This window comes from Antechinus flavipes, chromosome 5, assembly GCF_016432865.1.
Source record: "Antechinus flavipes isolate AdamAnt ecotype Samford, QLD, Australia chromosome 5, AdamAnt_v2, whole genome shotgun sequence".
NCBI lineage: Eukaryota > Metazoa > Chordata > Mammalia > Dasyuromorphia > Dasyuridae > Antechinus > Antechinus flavipes.
The window spans coordinates 239324736-239348194 of record NC_067402.1 but is presented as its reverse complement, the minus strand read 5'-3'; the positions used below and the strand labels follow the sequence as shown (position 1 = coordinate 239348194).

The 23459-nt window shown below is 36.8% G+C and overlaps 1 protein-coding gene across 1 annotated transcript in view; it reads right to left on the bottom strand.

Moving 5' to 3' along the window:
- Positions 1-22002, bottom strand: part of TRHDE (thyrotropin releasing hormone degrading enzyme) — a 621602-nt gene extending 599600 nt beyond the window's left edge. Inside the window, exon 1 of the mRNA XM_051961259.1 lies at positions 20166-22002. Within this exon, the coding sequence (XP_051817219.1) occupies positions 20166-21043 (878 nt within the window). The 5' untranslated portion in view covers positions 21044-22002. The remainder of the gene's footprint in view (positions 1-20165) is intronic.
- Positions 22003-23459: the final 1457 nt, after the last annotated feature.

Genomic DNA, 23459 nt, shown 5'->3' with positions numbered 1-23459 from the left:
AGCACAAGATGTACTCAGGAAATAATTAGTAGAAGTAGTTGAGTAGAGTCCAAAGAACATAGAAAGTAACAGGGATGTTTCCTAAAAGGTTAGGATCATAGATTGATGCCATATTAAAGATGACCTTCTAGACAAAGGAATTTGACCTTTGCAAGCTTTTACATACTCTTGTATAAGAAATATTAGCCAAGAGTCGATATACAAGAAGTGAGGGGTATAACAAGGAAGAAAAATAATATAGCCTAAACTGATTGCCAATTGGGGGTAAAGAAAGGGAGGGTCTGATGCAAGCAACATCACAGAGGTAGAATCTATAAGACATTAGAGCTAACTAAACAAGGTAAGGAATGGGAAAAGGTCAGGAATGAATTGTCAAAGTGTTGGCTGAACCTACATGACTAGAAGAATGACCATACAATAAACAAAAACACATAAGTTAGGAAGAAGAAGGAGATGTCAACACGATATTCAAGTGGAAATAATTAACAAACATAACAAAAATGAATGAAGGAAAATATATTTGTGTTAAAGTATAGTTATGAAACAAGTAAAGTGAAAAATAACAGGAGGGTGGTGATGGGGATAATGCAGTATTTTGTCACCTATTTCTGTCCTCATTCCTTAAACAAAATCATCCATGCCATTGAATGGCATCCCTCTATTATTGTAAAAAGTTTTACTTCCAGAAATGACATTCTAAGAATGCCACTTCAGTATTCCCAGAAGAATATGAATAACTTACATGTATTTTAATTCTCTCCTATTTAAAATGACGATTTTCTAACAACTTATCAATTTGACATTTTGGTTGAATTAAGAAGAACTTAAGCTCTGTTTTGCCTCTGAAGGATACAAAGAACTGATTTCTTTTCATTTATGTGGAAATCCAGTAGGCAATCCAGTTGTGTCAAGTCATTATGATAACATTCAGCAGAAGTAATGCATTAATGTTGGATGATCCTGCTAGCAAATTACAGCATTATGATATAAAACAATTTCTGGTTTATTATTTTCCCTTTGCCTCTTTGTAAAGGCAAAATAGCCAGGAAGCAAACATTTGCATAACAATGTTAGTATTCAGATTGATTCATGACTTTTGAGGTGGAATCAGTCAAAATCAGGAAAAGCTTACAAAAGGCATATTATTTTCAAGAGGCATCTGCTTTGACCAGGTCTGTTCACCTCCTATGGACAGTATAATGAAAAATTATATTTACAATGTGTCTCCTAGTTGCTGTAATATACCTACAATAATAAAATTTTTAAATAAGAGGTAAAAACTCTAAAGAACTAAAAGATAGTTGCATTGAAATATACAGACCTCATTCAACTTCAAAGAAATCATTTTTCAGTAACTAGGCTGAAAGCTGGTCTATGCATTCCAAGGTCACAGAAGTTATACAGGTTCCCTTTAAAAAGCAAGTTGTTATATAAAATTAAAAACTATTACTCTGAAGAGGAGACACTAGTAGAAAGGCAGGATGAGCTATCCTTTAGATTACAAATTTTTAAGGCCGTATCATTTCTGTAAAGAAGCATAAATGCTAAATAATACTAAAAAGTAAAAAAAAAAAGAATGTATTCCTTTAAAAAATAACCATTCTAGTAAACTTTAAAACATAATGCAATCATGTGAACAATATATAGAAAGCTATCCATATGTGAATAATTATGTTATAAAAACAGAATATAATATACATAGTTGCTTCCCCCTTCATATAGTAAATTATTTTGTGTGCTCTTGTTGAAAATGAGAGTTAAACACAATTACAATTGATAGAAAGTGTTTTAATTGAAGGAAAAAATTTGCTTTTCCTAGAGCTTTAATTTTCTAGTTTGAGGAGAAGGCTAAACTAAATAGCAACAAAAATTCACATACTATGATTTGAAATGTTGAAAGCCTTTAATCTGATCTAAATATCAGCATGCAAAGAATTACTCAAGAATTTAGTAGCTGATGACCCATTTTAATATAATTTCATTTATTTTTGTCCTTATGGTTGCCTAGCTCTTGATAGTTGCCTGTCTTGGGACTTCCGGCTAAGATGGAGGAGAGGAGACGCGTTTTTCTCTCACTATCCAATTCATTACAAGCCTATGAATTGATGCTTGAATGAAAAAAAAAAACCCACAAATAGTTACCAAGAGAAGCCATCCTTGAGATTTGCCAAGAAAGGTCAGTTTTTGCATGACGGCTGGGAAGGTTTTGGATCTGGCGCAGGGTGCGGGCAGGCAGCTGAGAGCATGGCAGGCAGCTCACAGCCGAGCAGACCGGAGAGGGGGTGGGGTGTGATCGCAGCCGTCTCTGTGGAGAGAGCTTTGCTACAGGATTGGATACTTTGCCCTAGCAGCAAGCCAGCAGCCCAGCAAAGAAGCTAAAAACACCGGGGTGAAGAATACAACCCCAAACAGCTGGAGTCTCTCAGGACCTGGCCACCTCCCTTCCCCTTCCTACTCCCTCCCTCCCCCAGTGACTCAGCACGCTCTGGTACCTCAGAGCACAGGCGCAGCACATAATGATCAAAAAATTGAAGAGGACTTTAACCCTTGACAGCTTCTATACAGATAGAGAGCAGACTCTAAACCCTGAGGAGACTAAAAACAGACAGTCCTCAGGTGAATCCCCAAAGGAGGAGATCATCTGTTCCTCAGCACAGATGAATCTCATAGAAGTAATTAAAAAGGCTCTCACAAGGGAGCTAGAAGAAAAATGGGGAAAGGAGAGAGAGACTTGGCAAGAAAGTCTGGAGAAGTCATCCCACTCATTTAAAGAGAGACTGGATAAAGAAATAAAATCCTTGAAAAATAGGATTAGTGAACTGGAAACAGAAAACAGCTCTCTAAAAAACAAAATTGGTAAAATGGAAAAAAATTCCACAGAACAAAAGAACTCAATGGGACAATTAGAAAAAGATTTTTAAAAAGTGAGTGAAGAAAATACATCACTGAAAATCAGAATTGAACAATTGGAATTGAATGACTCTAGGAGACAAGAAGAATCAGTCAAGCAAATCCAAAAAAAAATCAAACAATGGAAAAGAATGTGAAATACCTTCTGGGGAAGACAACAGACCTGGAAAACAGATCTCAGATTGTCTCTCTGAGAATCATCGGACTCCCAGAAAAGTATGATGAAAAAAAGAGCCTGGACACTATTTTCCAGGAAATTATCAAAGAGAACTGCCCAGAAGTCATAGGAACAGAGGATAAAAGAGACATTGAAAAAATTCATTGATCACCCATTGAAAGGGATCCTAAAATCAAAACACCAAGGAATATAGTGGCCAAAGGCCAGAACCCTCAGAAGAAGGAAAAAAATATTGCAAGGGTCTAGAAAAACCCAATTCAAGTATCGAGGAGCCATAATAAGGATCACCCAGGATCTAGCAGCATCCACATTAAAGGATCGAAGGGCCTGGAATATGATATTCCAAAAGGCTAAGGAACTTGGTATGCAACCAAAAATAACTTACCCAGCTAGAATGAAAATCTTTTTCTAGGGGAGAAGATGGACATTCAACGAAGTAAGCGAATTTCACCTATTTTTGATGACAAAGCCAGAACTTAACAAAAAGTTTGATCTACAAATATAGAACTCAAGAGAAATCTAAAAAGGTAAAGATTAATCTTGGGAACTATATTTCTGCTATAAAGATGTATAAAGAATACATGTATACCTTGTTCTAGAAAGTAGATGTGGAAAGGACATTGTACCAGAAAAAGGGTAAAGTGGGGGTACTACATCTCATGAAGAGGCAAAGGAAACCTATTATATCTGAGAGAAAGAATGGAGGGGGGAATATAGTGGGTATCTTACTGCCTTCAGAATTGGCTTTAAGAGAAAAATTTTAGACATATTCAATTTATGGTGAAATTTCTCCCACCTCATTGAAAAGTGAGAAGGGAAAAGTGAAAAGGGAAGGAATAAGCTAAGTGGAAGGGAATACAGAAACGGGGAGGGAAAGGGGTGAGATAGGGGGAGGAAATCTAAGGCGGGGATGGAGAGAGATACTAAAAAGGGAGGGGTGTGAGAAGCAAGTGGTGCTCACAAGCTTAATACTGGGAAGGCGGGCAAAGGGGACAGAAGGGAGAAAAGCATAAACCGGGGTTAACAAGATGGCAAGTAATACAGAATTGGTCATTTTAACCATAAATGTGAATGGGGTAAACTCCCCCATAAAGAGTAAGTGGTTAGCAGAATGGATTAAAAGCCAGAATCCTACAATATGTTGTTTACAGGAAACACACCTGAAGCAGGGAGATACATGCAGGTTAAAGGTAAAAGGTTGGAGCAAAATCTACTATGTTTCAGGTGAAGTCAAAAAAGCAGGGGTAGCGATCTTGATCTCAGATCAAGCTAAAGCAAAAATTGATCTAATTAAAAGAGATAAGGAAGGGCACTATATCTTGCTAAAGGGTAGCATGGATAATGAAGCAATATCACTATTAAACATATACGCACCAAGTGGTGTAGCATCTAATTTCTTAAAAGAAAAATTAAGAGAGCTGCAAGAAGAAATAGACAACAAAACTACAATAGTGGGAGATCTGAACCTTGCACTCTCAGAATTAGATAAATCAAACCACAAAATAAATAAGAAAGAAGTCAAAGAGGTAAATAGAATATTAGAAAAGTTAGATATGATAGATCTCTGGAGAAAATGTAATGGAGACAGAAAAGAGTACACTTTCTTTTCAGCAGTTCATGGAACCTATACAAAAATTGACCATATATTAGGACATAAAAACCTCAAATTCAAAAGCAGTAAGGCAGAAATAGTAAATGCATCCTTTTCAGACCACGATGTAATGAAAATTACATTCAACAAAAAGCCAGGGGAAAGTAGACCAAAAAATAATTGGAAACTAAATAATCTTATACTAAAGAATGATTGGGTGAAACAGCAAATCATAGACATAATTAATAATTTCACCCAAGAAAATGATAATAATGAGACATCATACCAAAATGTATGGGATACAGCCAAAGAGGTAATAAGGGGAAATTTCATATCTCTCAAGGCCTATTTGCATAAAATAGAGAAAGAGAAGGTCAATGAATTGGGCTTGCAACTAAAAATGCTAGAAAAGGAACAAATTAAAAACCCCCAGTCAAATACTAAACTTGAAATTCTAAAAATAAAAGGAGAGATCAATAAAATTGAAAGTAAAAAAACTATTGAATTAATTAATAAAACTAAGAGTTAGTTCTATGAAAAAACCAACAAAATAGACAAACCCTTAGTAAATCTGATTTAAAAAAGGAAAGAGGAAAATCAAATTGTTAGTCTTAAAAATGAAAAGGGAGAACTTGCCACTAACAAAGAGGAAATTAGAGCAATAATTAGGAGTTACTTTGCCCAACTTTATGCCAATAAATTTGATAACTTAAATGAAATAGAAGAATACCTCCAAAAATATAGCTTGCCCAAACTAACAGAGGAAGAAGTAAATATCCTAAACAGTCCTATTTCAGAAAAAGAAATAGAACAAACTATCAACCAACTCCCTAAGAAAAAATCCCCAGGACCAGATGGATTTACATGTGAATTCTACCAAACATTTAAAGAACAATTAACTCCAATGCTAAATAAACTATTTGAAAAAATAGGGATTGAAGGAGTCCTACCAAACTCCTTTTATGACAGAGACATGGTACTGATACCTAAACCAGGTAGGCTGAAAACAGAGAAAGAAAATTATAGACCAATCTCCCTAATGAATATTGATGCTAAAATCTTAAATAAAATATTAGCAAAAAGATTACAGAAAATCATCCCCAGGATAATACACTATGACCAAGTAGGATTTATACCAGGAATGCAGGGCTGGTTCAATATTAGGAAAACTATTAGCAAATTGAGTATATCAATAACCAACCAAACAAAAACCATATGATCATCTCAATAGATGCAGAAAAAGTATTTGATAAAATTCAACATTCATTCCTAATAAAAACACTTGAGCATAGGAATAAATGGACTTTTCCTTAAAATAGTCAGGAGCATATATTTAAAACGATCAGTAAGCATCATATGCAATGGGGAAAAACTAGAATCTTTGAAACTAGATTCTTGTTTGCATTCGTTTTGTTTGTACAAAGGCTTTTTAATTTGATATAATCAAAAATTTCTATTTTGTGATCAGTAATGGTCTCTAGTTCATCTTTGGTCACAAATTTCTTTCTCCTCCACAAGTCTGAGAGATAAACTATCCTATGTTCCTCTAATTTATTTATAATCTCGTTCTTTATGCTTAGGTCATGGACCCATTTTGATCTTATTTTAGTATATGGTGTTAAGTGTGGGTCCATGCCTAATTTCTGCCATATTAATTTCTAGTTATCCCAGCAGTTTTTATCAAATAATGAATTCTTATCCCCAAAGTTAGGATCTTTGGGTTTGTCAAACACTAGATAGCTATAGTTGACTATTCTGTTTTGTGAACCTAACTTATTCCACTGATCAACTAATCTATTTCTTAGCCAATACCAAATGGTTTAGTGACTGCTGCTTTATAATATAATTTTAGATTAGATACAGCTAGGCTACTTTCATTTGATTTTTTTTTTCATTAGTTCCCTTGAGATTCTCGACTTTTTATTGTTCCATATGAATTTTGTTGTTATTTTTTCTAGATCATTAAACTATTTTCTTGGAAGTCTGATTGGTATAGCACTAAATAAATAGATTAGTTTAGGGAGTATTGTCATCTTTATTATATTTGCTCGGCCTATCCAAGAGCACTTAATATTTTTCCAATTATTTAAGTCTGACTTTATTTGTGTGGAAACTTTTTTGTAATTTTGCTCATATAATTCCTGACTTTCCTTTGATAGATAGATTCCCTAGAATATATCTATCTTCTAAAATATAGATTCTATCTATAGATTCCTCTGTTAGTTTGGGCAAGCTATATTTTTGGAGGTATTCTTCTATTTCATTTAAGTTATCAAATTTATTGGCATAAAGTTGGGCAAAGATAAGAATAGAATAGAATAGAATCTAGAATCTGGAGTGAAGCAAGGTTGCCCACTATCATCATTATTATTCAAAATCGTATTAGAAACACTAGCCTCTGCAATAAGAGTCGAGAAAGATATTAAAGGAATTAGAGTAGGCAATGAGGAAACCAAACTATCACTCTTTGCAGATGATATGATGGTATACCTAGAGAACCCCAGAGATTCTACTAAAAAGCTATTAGAAATAATTCATAATTTTAGCAAAGTAGCTGGATACAAAATAAATCCCCATAAATCCTCAGCATTTTTATACATCACCAACAAAATCAAACAGCAAGAGATACAAAGAGAAATTCCATTCAGAATAACTGTTGATAGCATAAAATATTTGGGAATCTATCTATCAAAGGAAAGTCAGGAATTATATGAGCAAAATTACAAAAAAGTTTCCACACAAATAAAGTCAGACTTAAATAATTGGAAAAATATTAAGTGCTCTTGGATAGGCCGAGCAAATATAATAAAGATGACAATACTCCCTAAACTAATCTATTTATTTAGTGCTATACCAATCAGACTTCCAAGAAAATAGTTTAATGATCTAGAAAAAATAACAACAAAATTCATATGGAACAATAAAAAGTCGAGAATCTCAAGGGAAGTAATGAAAAAAAATCAAATGAAGGTAGCCTAGCTGTATCTAATCTAAAATTATATTATAAAGCAGCAGTCACTAAACCATGTGGTATTGGCTAAGAAATAGATTAGTTGATCAGTGGAATAAGTTAGGTTCACAAGACAGAATAGTCAACTATAGCTATCTAGTGTTTGACAAACCCAAAGATCCTAACTTTGGGGATAAGAATTCATTATTTGATAAAAACTGCTGGGATAACTGGAAATTAGTATGGCAGAAATTAGGCATGGACCCATACTTAACACCATATACCAAAATAAGATCAAAATGGGTCCATGACCTAGGCATAAAGAACGAGATTATAAATAAATTAGAGGAACATAGGATAGTTTATCTCTCAGACTTGTGGAGGAGAAAGAAATTTGTGACCAAAGATGAACTAGAGACCATTACTGATCACAAAATAGAAATTTTTGATTATATCAAATTAAAAAGCCTTTGTACAAACAAAACGAATGCAAACAAGATTAGAAGGGAAGCAACAAACTGGGAAAACATCTTCACAGTTAAAGGTTCTGATAAAGGCCTCATTTCCAAAATATATAGAGAACTGACTCAAATTTATAAGAAATCAAGCCATTCTCCAATTGATAAATGGTCAAAGGATATGAACAGACAATTTTCAGATGATGAAATTGAAACTATTACCACTCATATGAAAGAGTGTTCCAAATCATTATTGATCAGAGAAATGCAAATTAAGACAACTCTGAGATATCACTACACACCTGTCAGATTGGCTAAGATGACAGGAAAAAATAATGATGAATGTTGGAGGGGATGCAGGAAAACTGGGACACTGATGCATTGTTGGTGGAGTTGTGAACGAATCCAACCATTCTGGAGAGCAATCTGGAATTATGCCCAAAAAGTTATCAAACTGTGCATACCCTTTGATCCAGCAGTGCTGCTACTGGGCTTATACCCCAAAGAGATACTAAAGAAGGGAAAGGGACCTGTATGTGCCAAAATGTTTATGGCAGCCCTGTTTGTAGTGGCTAGAAACTGGAAAATGAATGGATGTCCATTAATTGGAGAATGGTTGGGTAAATTGTGGTATATGAATGTTATGGAATATTATTGTTCTGTAAGAAATGACCAGCAGGATGAATACAGAGAGGACTGGAGAGACTTACATGAACTGATGCTAAGTGAAATGAGCAGAACCAGGAGATCATTATACACTTCAACAATGATATTGTATGAGGATGTATTCTGATGGAAGTGGATTTCTTTGACAAAGACTCAGTTTCAATTGATAAATGATGGACAGAAGCAGCTACACACAAAGAAAGAACACTGGGAAATGAATGTGAACTATTTGCATTTTTGTTTTTCTTTCCGAGTTATTTTTATCTTCTGAATCCAATTCTCCCTGTGCAACAAGAGAACTGCTCGGTTCTGCAAACATATATTGTATCTAGGGTATACTGCAACATATCTAACATATATAGGACTGCTTGCCATCTAGGGGAGGGGGTGCAGGGAGGGAGGGGAAAAATCGGAACAGAAGCGAGTGCAAGGGATAATGTTGTAAAAAAATTACCCTGGCATGGATTCTGTCAATATAAAGTTATTATAAAATAAAATTATATATATATATATATATATATATATATATATATATATATATATATATATATAAAATAAAATTATATATATATATACATGTATATATATATATATATATATAAAGATAGTTGCCTGTCTTGATATTAAGCCATTATGGGGAGAGAATCCTCTGGTATCTGGGATTGAAGTGATGTTGTAGGCCAGAAAATAAAAGATTTGGGAGTGTTTTTTTCTCTATCTTTTCTTGCCAGATTCATAAGTGTCCAAAACATAGTTTTTGAACCCATAATAAAACACACACACACACACAGCCCAGTTTTCTTTTCCCTCTCTTTTCCAAGGATTTTCTTTCCTTCTTTCTTTCATGTGGGACTGAATCTGGAGACAAAAACGCAAAGAATGACAAAAAGCAGCAATGACAAGGAAGATCCTAGTGAGTACGTGGAATCCCTAAGGCCAGTTATATTTCCTTTTGCATGGTAGACACACATTTCTCCTATTCCAGCAACTGAAAATCTCTGTCACTGAATAGGAATGCTTATTTGTGTTTAAAACTAAGCCCAAGCTATATTACTTTTTCATTAGGTGACAATGACAAGACCCTCTTACTTCTCTGAGCCTCAGCTTTATCATCTGTAAAATGGGCACGATGCTTACACTCTTTGTCTCTCAGAATTGTTAGTATGAAAATGCTTTGTAAACTGGTAAGCACTATATAAATATGAACTACCATTCTAGTTTTCAAAATCCCTTCTCTTATTTCTAGGAGATTGATAATAAGTTGAAAAACATTAGATCTGGACAAAGGAAGCACTGCTCCACATTCCAGTTCTACCACTCACAAGCTCTAGTCCTTGAGCAAATTACTTGACCCCAGAGTTCCTCCATTTTTTGAAATCATTTTGGTGATGGTGGCTAGACCTATGATATCATCTGTGACTGACTAGTTACAACTGACTAGAAAAACTTCTGCTAATACAGAATTACACTTGTTCTGCTCCTCAGAAGAGATTTCAGTCTCTCAAGTCCAATCCTCCCCCATTTTATAGCTGAAGAAACTGAGGCCTAAGAAGATTAAATGATTGTGCCAAGATCACACAATATCAAAAATAAAATTTGAATCCAGAACCCCTGACTCTAGATACTTTCCATTGAGTCATCAGTATCAGAAATATCCCAGAAGCAGCACCCATGTCTCATTCTTCCAAACCACATTGCACCAAAACTCACTTATAAAAAGAGGAAAATTAAATATGCTCTTGTCTCATAAATAATATGAAAAAAGTATAAAGACCTCTGGGGTCAGAGCATCTAAATTCAAATTCCACTTCTGACAAATTACTTAAATGACGATTGAGAGAAATGATTATTTTTCTCTTCTATTAATAACTAATTATTGAGATTAAAACTTTCCTTATTTTCTTATTCAGAAATAAACATTTGTAGGATATTCAGACAGTCTCTGAAAGACATTGCTGATAGGTGAAATTGTCAAAAATCCTCAGGTTAAATGTATTTTGATTTTGGGTGGAGTCCCACCCAACTAGGAAACTTTCAAACAGAATCAAGTTTATGCTCTTAGATCCTGCCCTTAGAAAATAAGTCACTATCTCTCCTTGAAGCCTTCCATTAGAATTTAGGCCAATTTATGGAGGGGAGAACCATTAGTGAAGTCTGGGTAGAGATAGATTCTTTTGTGCATATTTCTGGAAGCAGCTGAGTCTCAAGATTAGGCCATGTTCTCTATAGGAGGAGCTGAAGACTTTTAATTTAATTCCTTATATATGTCCATCCCCTCTTAACTGATTGTTAACCAATCAGAATTGATTTCTGTGGTGTTTTTCTTCTTTAAAATATAATAATGGTTTTCTCTGGGGGAGATTTTCTGGAGGCAGCCTTAGTTTTGGTTAATCACCCAAAATGCAGCCAACTGGTAAAAATGCAAACGTTTATTTTTCTCCTTCCAAAATAGCCTGGTTAGTTGGGGCCTATCTCTCTGCTTGGTTCCAAGAGCTCTTGCAGCTTTGTCCTTTTTTTTTAATATTTTATTTTATTTTATTTAATAATAACTTTATATTGACAGAATCCATGTCAGGGTAAATTTTTTACAACATTATCCCTTGCACTTGTTTCTGTTCCGATTTTTCCCCTCCCTCCCTGCACCCCCTCCCCTAGATGGCAAGCAGTCCTATATATGTTAGATATGTTGCAGTATATCCTAGATACAATATATGTTTGCAGAACCGAACAGTTCTCTTGTAGCACAGTGAGAATTGGATTCAGAAGGTAAAAATAACCCGGGAAGAAAAACAAAAATGCAAATAGTTCACATTCGTTTCCCAGTGTTCTTTCTTTGGGTGTAGCTGCTTCTGTCCATCATTTATCAATTGAAACTGAGTTAGGTCTCTTTATCAAAGAAATCCACTTCCATCAGAATACATCCTCATACAATATAGTTGTTGAAGTGTATAATGATCTCCTGGTTCTGCTCATTTCACTCAGCATCAGTTCATGTAAGTCTCTCCAGTCCTCTCTGTATTCATCCTGCTGGTCATTTCTTACAGAACAATAATATTCCATAACATTCATATACCACAATTTACCCAACCATTCTCCAATTAATGGACATCCATTCATTTTCCAGTTTCTAGCCACTACAAACAGGGCTGCCATAAACATTTTGGCACATACAGGTCCCTTTCCCTTCTTTAGTATCTCTTTGGGGTATAAGCCCAGTAGCAGCACTGCTGGATCAAAGGGTATGCACAGTTTGATAACTTTTTGGGCATAATTCCAGATTGCTCTCCAGAATGGTTGGATTCGTTCACAACTCCACCAACAATGCATCAGTGTCCCAGTTTTCCCGCATCCCCTCCCACATTCATCATTATTTTTTCCTGTCATCTTAGCCAATCTGACAGGTGTGTAGTGATATCTCAGAGTTGTCTTAATTTGCATTTCTCTGATCAATAATGATTTGGAACACTCTTTCATATGAGTGGTAATAGTTTCAATTTCATCATCTGAAAATTGTCTGTTCATATTCTTTGACCATTTATCAATTGGAGAATGGCTTGATTTCTTATAAATTTGAGTCAGTTCTCTATATATTTTGGAAATGAGGTCTTTATCAGAACCTTTAACTGTGAAGATGTTTTCCCAGTTTGTTGCTTCCCTTCCTTCTAATCTTGTTTGCATTTGTTTTGTTTGTACAAAGGCTTTTTAATTTGATATAATCAAAAATTTCTATTTTGTGATCAGCAATGGTCTCTAGTTCATCTTTGGTCACAAATTTCTTTCTCCTCCACAAGTCTGAGAGATAAACTATCCTATGTTCCTCTAATTTATTTATAATCTCGTTCTTTATGCCTAGGTCATGGACCCATTTTGATCTTATTTTGGTATATGGTGTTAAGTGTGGGTCCATGCCTAATTTCTGCCATATTAATTTCCAATTATCCCAGCAGTTTTTATCAAATAATGAATTCTTATCCCCAAAGTTAGGATCTTTGGGTTTGTCAAACACTAGATTGCTATAGTTGACTATTCTGTCTTGTGAACCTAATCTTTTCCACTGCTCAACTAATCTATTTCTTAGCCAATACCAAATGGTTTAGTGACTGCTGCTTTATAATATAATTTTAGATCAGGTACAGCTAGGCCACCTTCATTTGATTTTTTTTTTCATTAATTCCCTTGAGATTCTCAATTTTTTATTGTTCCATAGGAATTTTGTTGTTATTTTTTCTAGATCGTTAAAATATTTTCTTGGAAGTCTGATTGGTATAGCACTAAATAAATAGATTAGTTTAGGGAGTATTGTCATCTTTATTATATTCCCTCGGACTATCCAAGGCAGCTTTGTCCTTTGCTTCTGCTTCTGCTTTCTTCAGCCTCCAATTCAGCTCCAAGTTGAATCTGTCTTGCCTCCGAGAGAGGGCTTCTGGGTCTCAATCTCCTAGAGTGCTCTGTGTCCGCACCAGAGTGCTCCTCTCCAATCCAATTCTGCTGAACTTCCTTGACCGAGCTTATATATGACTCTTCTGAGAGAATGGGATTACGGGTTTTCTCCCAGAGTGCTCTCTGGCCCTAAGAGCTTCAAGGGAGGTGTGAATTCACAAAGTTACAAAGTTTACTTTGTGATTCTCCCATATTTATGAACTCCAAAGAGTACTCATGTGAACACAAGCATTGTATCAATTACTTCTACTTAGTACCTTGTTTCAGGTTCTGGCCCAAAACATTTCCTTGTAGGATTAGATCAATGATACTGAACCATGCTAAATTAGATAATTATTGTCTCTATCAACTCTAATGACTTAACAATTTGTAAAGATTCCAACAGATTTTCACCCTCGGTATATATTCCTTTTCAAAGGCAGTTTAAACATTCAGAGATCCCTAAGAATGCAACTGACTAATTTCCTATTTACTATTCCTGGTGTCTATTGTATCCCTTCATGTCTGTAACTTCTTCCGTAAATAAATTTACCTTTTGCCAAAGACAATGGCCATTGTGAATTCTTCAAGTGACTGAACCCCAACTTTTGATGTGTCCATATCACCCACATCATTTTGGTTCTGGAACCACATCAGTTGGTGCCAAACCCCACATCATAAACCACATCAATACCATAGGCAAGTCCTTTAAAAATAGTCTGTGTTCTCACCTATAAAATAAGGGGGGTAGATAAACCCCAAAATATTATATAAATATCAGTTATTTTTCAATCTAGAACCTTAATTGCATGAAAAATACAGTTGTCAATAATAAGGTAACAATTTTTTTCCCCATTTGCTATTATTTCCTTTGTTGGTGCTACTGTTGAATGGATGCAAAAGACCAGGCTTGTGACAATCCATGTTACTAAAACACCATCAAATACTTAAATGGGAAGGTCAATATCCCTGAGACTTAGTACCAGTTCTTCCTGCTTCTAGGAGCTCAATCGAAACTGAATAAAATTGAATGTGTGTTCACCCTAAAAAAAGATACTGTAATGTGTTGGCAAGGCCCATTCTCAGAAGCCCTAAGGCTGCTATTCTCTTACAATACTTTCATTCTCATTAACTCTTCCAAGTCTGTGAGCAGTTTCAAGCTGATGACCACATTCTGAATCCTCTGTCCATATAGCTAGTTTAAAAACATAAAAGGTAGAATAATATAGAGGCTGATTCCTAATAGAGAAATTAGGGTGAAAATTAGCCTTCTTGGAAAGGAAAGTATGAATTTGGAAGGAACTAGGTGAAGTAACTAACAGAGAACTATGAGAACTTTCTTCAAGATTTAGGACCACAAAGCCTATTCTAATCCCTTCAACAGTTAGTTTTTTCTCCCTCATAAAATTATTTTGTATGTATTTATGAGTGTGTTATGCCTTGCCCCCCAACCCATGAGTTTTTTATGGGCAGCTGTTTTGTTTCATGTTTATATCTCCAAAATAACATTTTGTCCTTAATTGGTGCTGAATAAATATTGGGTTGAATTGAATTAGATGGGACTAAATTAAGATTGATTTACAGTCTTTGCCCTCAAGAAAGGCAATTCCTGATACAGCTGCACCATTTGACTATATATTCCCAAGGTTTTGTAATACCATTTCCATGATGGAGATCTGAGTAACAAAGAGGTATAGAAGAGCATCTTAGAAGAATGATTGCTTCTGTAGCATTGTCTTTATATTCCTCCTCCCTAATCCATGTTTCTATGCACTAATTATCAGTTCAAGAAGACAGCATTCAAGTATTAGGAAATAAGAAACAGGATTTCGTTGGTTGTCAAGAAATTCTCCTGCGATGTCCAGCTTTCAACAACAACTTGAGAAAGTAGGAAACACCAAGAAAGTGAAATCATCATTATCAAGAGGAAAAGTTTTTTTTGTTGTTAAGTAAAATACTCTAAATCTATGACCCTTTCCAACAAATCCTGTTAATTCTTTGTTGCTCAGTCATTTCAATCATGTCCAACTCTTCATAATCTCTTTTGGGGTTTTCTTAGTAAAAGTATTGGAGTTGTTTTCCATTTCCTTCCCCAACTAATTTTACAAATGAGGAAGCTGAAGCAAGCAAGTGAATTGCCCAGGATCACATGCTAGTAAGTGACTGAGGATGGATTTGAACTCTTGATTCCAGAACCAGCTTTCTATCCACTGTACCACCTAACTGCTCCCTGTTAATGCTTAGATGTTATAAATTTATTTTAAGTAATTGAATTCTTTTGGGGGAAGTGGGAAGGGAAGTATAACCTATGATTTCATTAATGTAGAGAATTTCAGATAAGAAAATTCCCTCTATCAATGCTTGGTAACTCAGCCCAAAGAAAGTTGCCTGGACTTCTGAGACATTAATACAGACAGTATACATCAGAGGCCAGATTGGAATTCAGGTTTTCCCAACAGAGGGGTGCTCTCTATCTAGAGCCACTTGGCCTTACAGGTAAACAAGATTCTTTTAAAAATATGGTGTTTAATGAGCATTAGTCAGGGTTCCAAGGTACCCCCAACAATCAGCCAATCATATGCTTTAGCCATACATAAACTACAACATAGTTACATGATCATTTACATAGTTTAAAATGTTATTTAAGAAAAACAATATTTACTTAAGTCTTCACACACATATAAACATAGAAATCTCTAGAAAATTATTCTGCCTCCTGAAGTTTAGCATAAAATAAATAGTTCTCAACTATTGAGGTCCTTTCAACTTTTCATGGAATTACTCCAACTCCATAAATAATCATAAAATTTAACCAAAAAAATTCAGATGAATTCAAGGAGAAAAAAACATATCACCTAGAATTATCATTTAGGATTCAATCTACTTTGTAGCAACTCAGGCAAGAAAGGACCCAAATCAATTATGCTAAGTAAGGCAAGGGAATAATCACTTGTTTCATTTGATCTGAGATTCAAATCCCATAACAAATTCATTATAATCATTACAGTTGTATATATGCACAAATACATATCATCAAATTAATTCCATCAGAATCAGAATCAACAAATCAGAAAAGACAGTTGGATTTTGGCAAATCAATGATTTTCAAATATTTTTAGTCCAAGGGCAAAAGAAATAGAACAATAGTTCTTTCCCACTTGCTTCTACAACATAAAGTCACTCACCCAGAATGAATGCAAAGGATGTTCATGATTTTTATGAGAAATCAATGAATTGATATTCTGGGTTTTATAAAATAGCATAAATAAAATAGAGAAGCAGCATACATAGTGCCCAATGGGTCAAATATAAAGTCAAAAATCAAGGGATCTAGCATCAAGTCCTATAAACATACTAGCTGTGTGATACATATTTTTGATGCATACTAGCTATGTGACTTTACATTTCAGTGACCAATATAAGCCTTAAAAAGTAGAAGTTTAAAGTTCAGTTATATGGGACAATGGATAGAGTACCAGTTTTAGAATCAGGAGGCTTTCAGTTCAAATCCAACCTCTAACATTTACTAGTTGTGTAACTCTGAACAAGTCATTTAAACCCAACTACTTTTTTTTTTAAGACTATAACTTTAAAATGATATGTTAAAAAGAAATTGTCAATCTACCTTAGTATAATTTCTGTTCTAAACCTTCATATCTACACATATAGAAAATGCTCACTTTTACCCCAAAATATGAATTATTATATATTGAATATTGATTTTTACAAAAGACCAATTCATGGACCATAAGAAAGATGTTTTCTGGGCTATTTGGTAGATCCCTGAAGATCACCATAAGTTCCTAGATTCAATTTCAAAAACATTAATATAGAAAAAGAAACTAATTTAACAAGAGAATTCTTTTCCTTGATAACCAGTTGATTTCAAATACTGAAGACAGGTCAAACAGACCTATTTCGTGGTTTTTTACCTGTTTCCAAGTGTTTTGTTAGTCACATTACAGTTACAACTGAAGTCTGTCATTAGAGAACATTCTCTCTTTTGAAAGTGAATGAAATATTCAGTTGCCTTGGGTAAAGTTCCTGTTTCAGAAGGACCATCTGGATCTAAATAAAAGTACCTACTTTTAACATGGGCCTGCTCACCATCTGGCCACCTAGAAGAGGCAATTGCCTCAGGTAAATAAATACTTTGCCTGCTTCTAAGTAAGCATGTCACCACCATAGCACATTAAGACAAAAGAAATCAGAATGGAAGAAAATAAGTATTTGCAAAATGACTACATAGCCAGGCACTATGCTAATAAGCACTTTACAAATATTGTCTTATTTTATCTTCATAACTCTAGGAAATAAATGCTGTTATTATCCCCATTTTGCCATTGAAGAAACTGAGGCAAACAGTGGTTACATGATGTTTCCAGAGTCTCACTGCTTGTAAATGTCTCAGGCTAGATTAGAACTCAGATCTTCCTGACTCTAGCCCAAGTCTCTATGTAAAAACGCATCCTGGAAGATTACTGCATATCTCTTTGTGAGAGAGGGGGAACTGTAGGTATATGGTTTGTCAGAAAACTTTGCTTGAACATTTTAATTCTAAGAGAAATTTTCACTTGTCATATTCTACAAATGCTAAATTGTCTCTTCCAGAAGCCAAGTAGATTGCCTAAAGAGATGATTTTTCACCTCCTCAAGTAGATGCTTGCTTTACAGGACAAAGGGTATAAGAATATTGTCTCTTTCTGACCAAGTAGAGATACAGACCAATCTGCCAGTGGGTGGAATAGGGAAAATTTTAAAAAAGAATCCAATCCTACTATCCTCACCCTATTTTAGTTCCATAGATTTAAGTCACCAAAAAAGTCTCTAGTTAGAAGATTATACTGAATGTTTGTTAAGACTTTAAATATATGATATCACATTTTACAAGTATGGGCAAGTTAATGGGCAGCTAGGTGGTGCAGGGGATAGAGTATCACTCCTAAAGTCAGAAGAACCTGAATTCAAATCTGATCTCAAACACTTAACACTTCCTGGCTACATGATCCTGGGCCAAGTCACTTAACCCCAATTGCCAAGTATATAAATTACTGCATTTAAGTGCTGATTTTGTTTTGGTTAGCTAATTTAGCAAAAGTTTTAGATAACTATAGAACAATAGATAATTAACTAAGTGAAAATTCAGGTTTTCTTTCTATATCTTTTTAGATAATTGAGATTTTTGGCAGATTGATTTAATATCCATTCATAATGGTAAAATCATAATAAAAAACTATCCATAGCTGAAATAAAATTTGTTTAAAAAATAAAGAACTAGTAACCACACTAAGAGAGAGACAAAGTATAGTTTTAATGACATAGTTGGGAGGATTTGATTTTTTATGTTTCTATGTAAATATCCAAGAAATGGTATTTACTGTAACACCAGAGTAGGAAGATGTAAAATACTAACAAATTTCAATTAACATACTGCTTAAAAATAGAATTGTTTTGGTATTTTTGGAAGCAGAAACAGGACTTGGGAACTCCTGGATTTCTACTGGAGCATATCTCTGAACCATGTGTATTCTGTAAAACTTTCAAGCAACCTAATTCAGACTTTGGAGAAACAGATAAAAGAATGGTAGAAAGCAGATATTTCCAATGTTATACAAGAAAACAGAATATGCAACAAATAGAGAATGCAGGTATGTTTTTATCTTTTAACAGTTATTGAAAAGCATTTTGACTAAAAACTGTTGTCTGACAAATGATTCTAGGAAAAATTTGAACATTTCATTCTGCTGTAAAAGTTTCTGGGGAATATTTATTTGTTCATAATAGAATCTGAAGCAATGTACACTTTCACTAGGAAAATCTGATTTTAAATGCTTAAGTTTTTAAAAGAAAGGCAGCATGGTCAAAAGGGCTGGCTTTGGAGTTTGAAAATACTGGGTCTGAGTTCTAAGTTCTGATGCATAGTTGTTGTATGCTCCAGGTGATTCTTCACAATTTAGAAACTGCTTCCAAAGTTGTTCATCTTTTATGATCTTCCTTTTGCACATCCACTGACCTACTTATCCATTTGACTAATTTTCAAGAGAAAGTAAATGCTACATTTAAAAATGGATCAAGGAAAGAAATAAATCGAGAGCAGTGTAGACTCATGAGTTTCAAAAATAGCTTCTATTAGTCAAAAAAAGCATCAAATGGCCATTTCTGATAATGACACCTGTGGATGCATTCCCTTAAGTATTTTAACTGACAAGTACTCAAGAGGATCCCAGCAATTTATGAAAGGTGTGCTTGAAGTTACTATAAGTAAAACCATCTTTTCTTTCCTGTGCTAAGTAGGAACCTGGCTTTCAAGCAGTATAATGCAGCGTGCTATTCTTATTTCTCCCATGCTGAACTTTCAAGTTATTTGAAAACTGCTTTTTAGCAAAGTTTTATCTGCCAGCATATCTCCCTCCCTCTCTCTCTCTCCTCTCTCTTTTTTCCTCTCCCTCCCTCCCTTTCTCTCTCCTTTCCTCCCCCTTCCCCCCCAATCATGTTTAAAGAATGGGTAGAAATCTTAGATACACCGTTCTGAATGCAATGTTAAGACATCGTCTATTTTTTGTCCTCTTTCTTTCTTTCTTTTTTATAGACATGCAATTCTGCCTCTGGTTTCTGATACTGCTTAAACTTTTACTTCAACTGTGATCTTAGCAGATTTCCAAAGTCATGAGCTAAATTACACACACTCCCAAAACCAGGTTATAAACAACTCCCTTTGCTAGTAGCTAGAGAACTTTGATAACTGAATAAAGGTGTTTATAGGGTAATGGTGTTAAAAGAGGCTAGAGAACTGGGAGCGATCTCAGCAAAGATAGTGGTGAGAAATCAGGTATGCTGATGTATACTCACTCATATTCCCTTTTTCCTTACCCAAGGATCAAGAAGAACTAGGTAATGTTAAAGTTAACTAAAAACCGCCGAGTCTGACTTCCTATGAGTGGGGTAGCACAAGAAGACTCGCCTCCCTTTTTCTCTTTCAGTTTCTCTCCTTACCTTCTCTCCCCATGAAGCACGTAAGAGCTGCGGAAGAAGCCCAACAGCTCATTCTCGATCAAGGCATTGTAAATGATTTTGAGATTGTAATTCCTTTTCGCCTCCAAAGTCTGACTGAGCACCACCACAAAGACTTGATTTTGGGGGTACAGGAAATAACTGGCAACCTGCACCGCTCCGAAGGCGCGATCCTCCGCCACCTGCACCTTCTCCACTACTACCCTGGAAGCATGCAGCACGATATAGCGAGTGGCGTTCAGGCAAGCAACTTCCACGTTGACTTCCCCAGAGAAAGTAAAGTTCTCCATGAAGACAGTCAGCATCAAGTTGTAATGCAGGGGTTTTAGGTGACCCGGCAGGCGCAGCTGAGTCCAGGGCTGCCAGCGTCCCTGTTCCTCCTCTTCCAACGGCTCCTTGGATGCGGGGATCCCAGGCATTATACCCCCAGATGCCACTGGCCTCCCGGGTTCCTCCCCAGACCGATGGGATGTGTTGGTCCGAGCCGGGGCACCCCCAGGAATGCGATCTGCCTCAGCTCCCCCGGCGGCTGCAGCGGCGCTGGCTCCGCACTCCTCAAAGCGTAAACTAAGGAGTACTGCGATCATAGTCACCATCAACAGCGCCAGGATGGATACGGCAAAGCCGAGCACCAACCGCTTGTGCACGGTGATGTGGCGTTCAGTCGTACCGGGCCGCATCCCCACCGAGTCCGCCCACTGGTCCGAGAGACCCCTGCCGCCGGTTCGGAGTGCCGAGTCGTCCTCAATCATCATGGGGCTAAAGGGCACCCTGCTCTTCTCGCCTCTCTCTCTCTTCTTTCTCCTCTTCTTTTTCTTCTTTTTCTTTTCTTCTTGCTCTTGCTCGACGTCAAGTGCCATCACATGGCCTCCCCTTCCTCGGCTCCTTCGGGCACCCCCTAAGGGTCGGCCGCAGCCTCAACCTCGGCTGTCAACCGGATCACAGACATCGGAGGGAACGCCGGGGGTAGGAGGGAGGGACCGGGGCACACTACTGAGGGGAGAGTGGAACTTGCTGACCCCAGGAGCTTTCAGGGTAGGCACAGGCACTCCACAGCATCCGCCCTCTTGTTCAGTTCCCGCATCTCTCCTTGTACTCTCGGCCCCAAAGATTCTGGGACAAATCCAACGTGGAGAGGCTGCCCAGTCTTCGGTCCACCACACCTCCAGCGCGTCCTCTACTGCTCCAGCTGCGCCTCTGTGCTTCCGCCGCTGCAGGCTGAATTGTCAACACTCTTCAGCACACGCTGCCCCCACCCCTCTTCTACCAAGCTGACTCCCACATCTTCCACGCAGCAGCGCTCTCTAGCCTCCTTTTCCACGCGAGCTTCCCAGTGAGTCGGCTAGTGGCGAAGAAGAGAGAAAACAGCCTGCAGAGGGACCGAGGTAGAGTCGGGCTAGGGAAGTTACAGCTCCCGCAGTCTCTGACTCCACCTCCCGCAGGGGTTCTCAGCGCTCCTGGTGAAATCTATCAGCCTGGCAGCGGCAATGGCAGCAGCAGTGGCTGGCAGAGCTAGAGCCAAGCACTGCACAGCTTGGGAGGAAAAGGAAGGCGCGGGGTGACGGCAGTGCCTGGGAGGGAGTCTCCTTTCTCCCTGTTGGTTTTCTTTCCTTCCACCAGCTTGACAGCAGCTAGTAAGCAAGCGTCTTGGGCTTGAAAATCAGACATATGCTATCTTTGACTCCAATGTGTCTTCCCTCCTGAGATGGCAAGTGAAGAAGTGTCCAGGCAGCCTGTACCTTCTGGTAGGTGATGCTTTGGGTTCCCTTCCAGTATATATTCCTGTTGGGAAGGAGAGATATATTCTCTCTCTCTCTCTCTCTCTCTCTCTCTCTCTCTCTCTCTCTCTCTCTCTCTCTCTCTCTCTCTTTCTCTCTCTTCCTCCCTCCCTCCCCCTCCTTCCGTCTCCTTCCCTCCGTGTCTCTCTCTCTCTCTCTCTCTCTCTCTCTCTCTCTCTCTCTCTCTCTCTCTCTCTCTCTCTCTCTCTCTGTGTGTGTGTGTGTGTGTGTGTGTGTGTGCGCGCGCGCGCGCACTAGATTGCAAAGGCTGCATTCAATGACTGAAACTCCCTGAGAAAGGCAAAGGAAAGGGAGAAAGAGAAAGAAGGAGGATTAAGGGAGGAGGCCGAGCAGCTCAGGCACAGAGATATTAGAGAACTATTCTCCGCTCTGTCACACAAGATACTCACAGCTTCGGGGGGGTTGCTGAGCAGTCTGCGAGAAGTACATTATAAATTTTAAGAGCAACAAGCCCCACTGTCACCCCTCTTCTCCTCCCTTTTCTCATCCCTACCATGGCTCCGCCTGAGGGAATCATAAGACCCCTAGGCGAATATACACACCCCTGTAGCAAAGGCAGAGCAGGCGCTAACGAGATTTGGCATGTGTCAAATTGCAGATCACCCCCTCCAGAGGATTTCCAGGATGGTATGAAAATAAAAGTAAATTCAGCAAATCCTAACTTCATGCTTTTAATTACATTATCTAAACCCAGGCTTGTAATGAAGGTTAATGACTGCATTGGTTTTATATGTGCAAAAACTTTTTAAATTTTTATCTATCAGAATTGTCTATTTTGTTGTCTTATCCTCTCTGTCCGTTGTTTTAGTCCTGAACTCTTCCCCTATTAATAGATCTGAAAGGTAATTTCTTCATTGCTCCTCTAAATGATATGACCTATATAAGGCATATATATACATTTGGAATTTATCTTGGTATATTGAGGGGAGGAAGAGGAGGAAAAGAAAATAAATGTTTATTAATTGAAAAAATAATTTCAAAAAGAGATAATGGTAAGCAAGTAGGGGAAAGAACCATACACATATAAAGACCACTAAGATTGCTATTCACTTTAAAAATTTTTTCTAGGTTAAAAGATTAATAACGTAATATCAACTATGTGTTTCATAAGAGCAATCTTGATCTGATCAAATTGAGAGTGGAAGCATTTTCCAGCTAATTTAGATGTTAAATAGGGAAATCCCTACTAAATAGGGAATTCCATGAATTAGCCAAGACAGTGTAACACTGTCAATTGTATTGTGGTACTGATAACTAACCATTTTACTTTGCCAGGTATGTTGTATCTTTCCAATTTTAATCCTAAAAATGTTGCTTAAACGTTCTTAGAAGAATTATCTCAAGAGGAAGTGTTTTCTGGTTTGCATGTTAGGCAGACTTGACAGCAGGGTGTTGTTAAGCAAGTTGAGGAGGACTCTGCCTGTTTATGAACTGGCTGCATTTTTATGGGAAATTTTCATTTCATATGACCATAAGA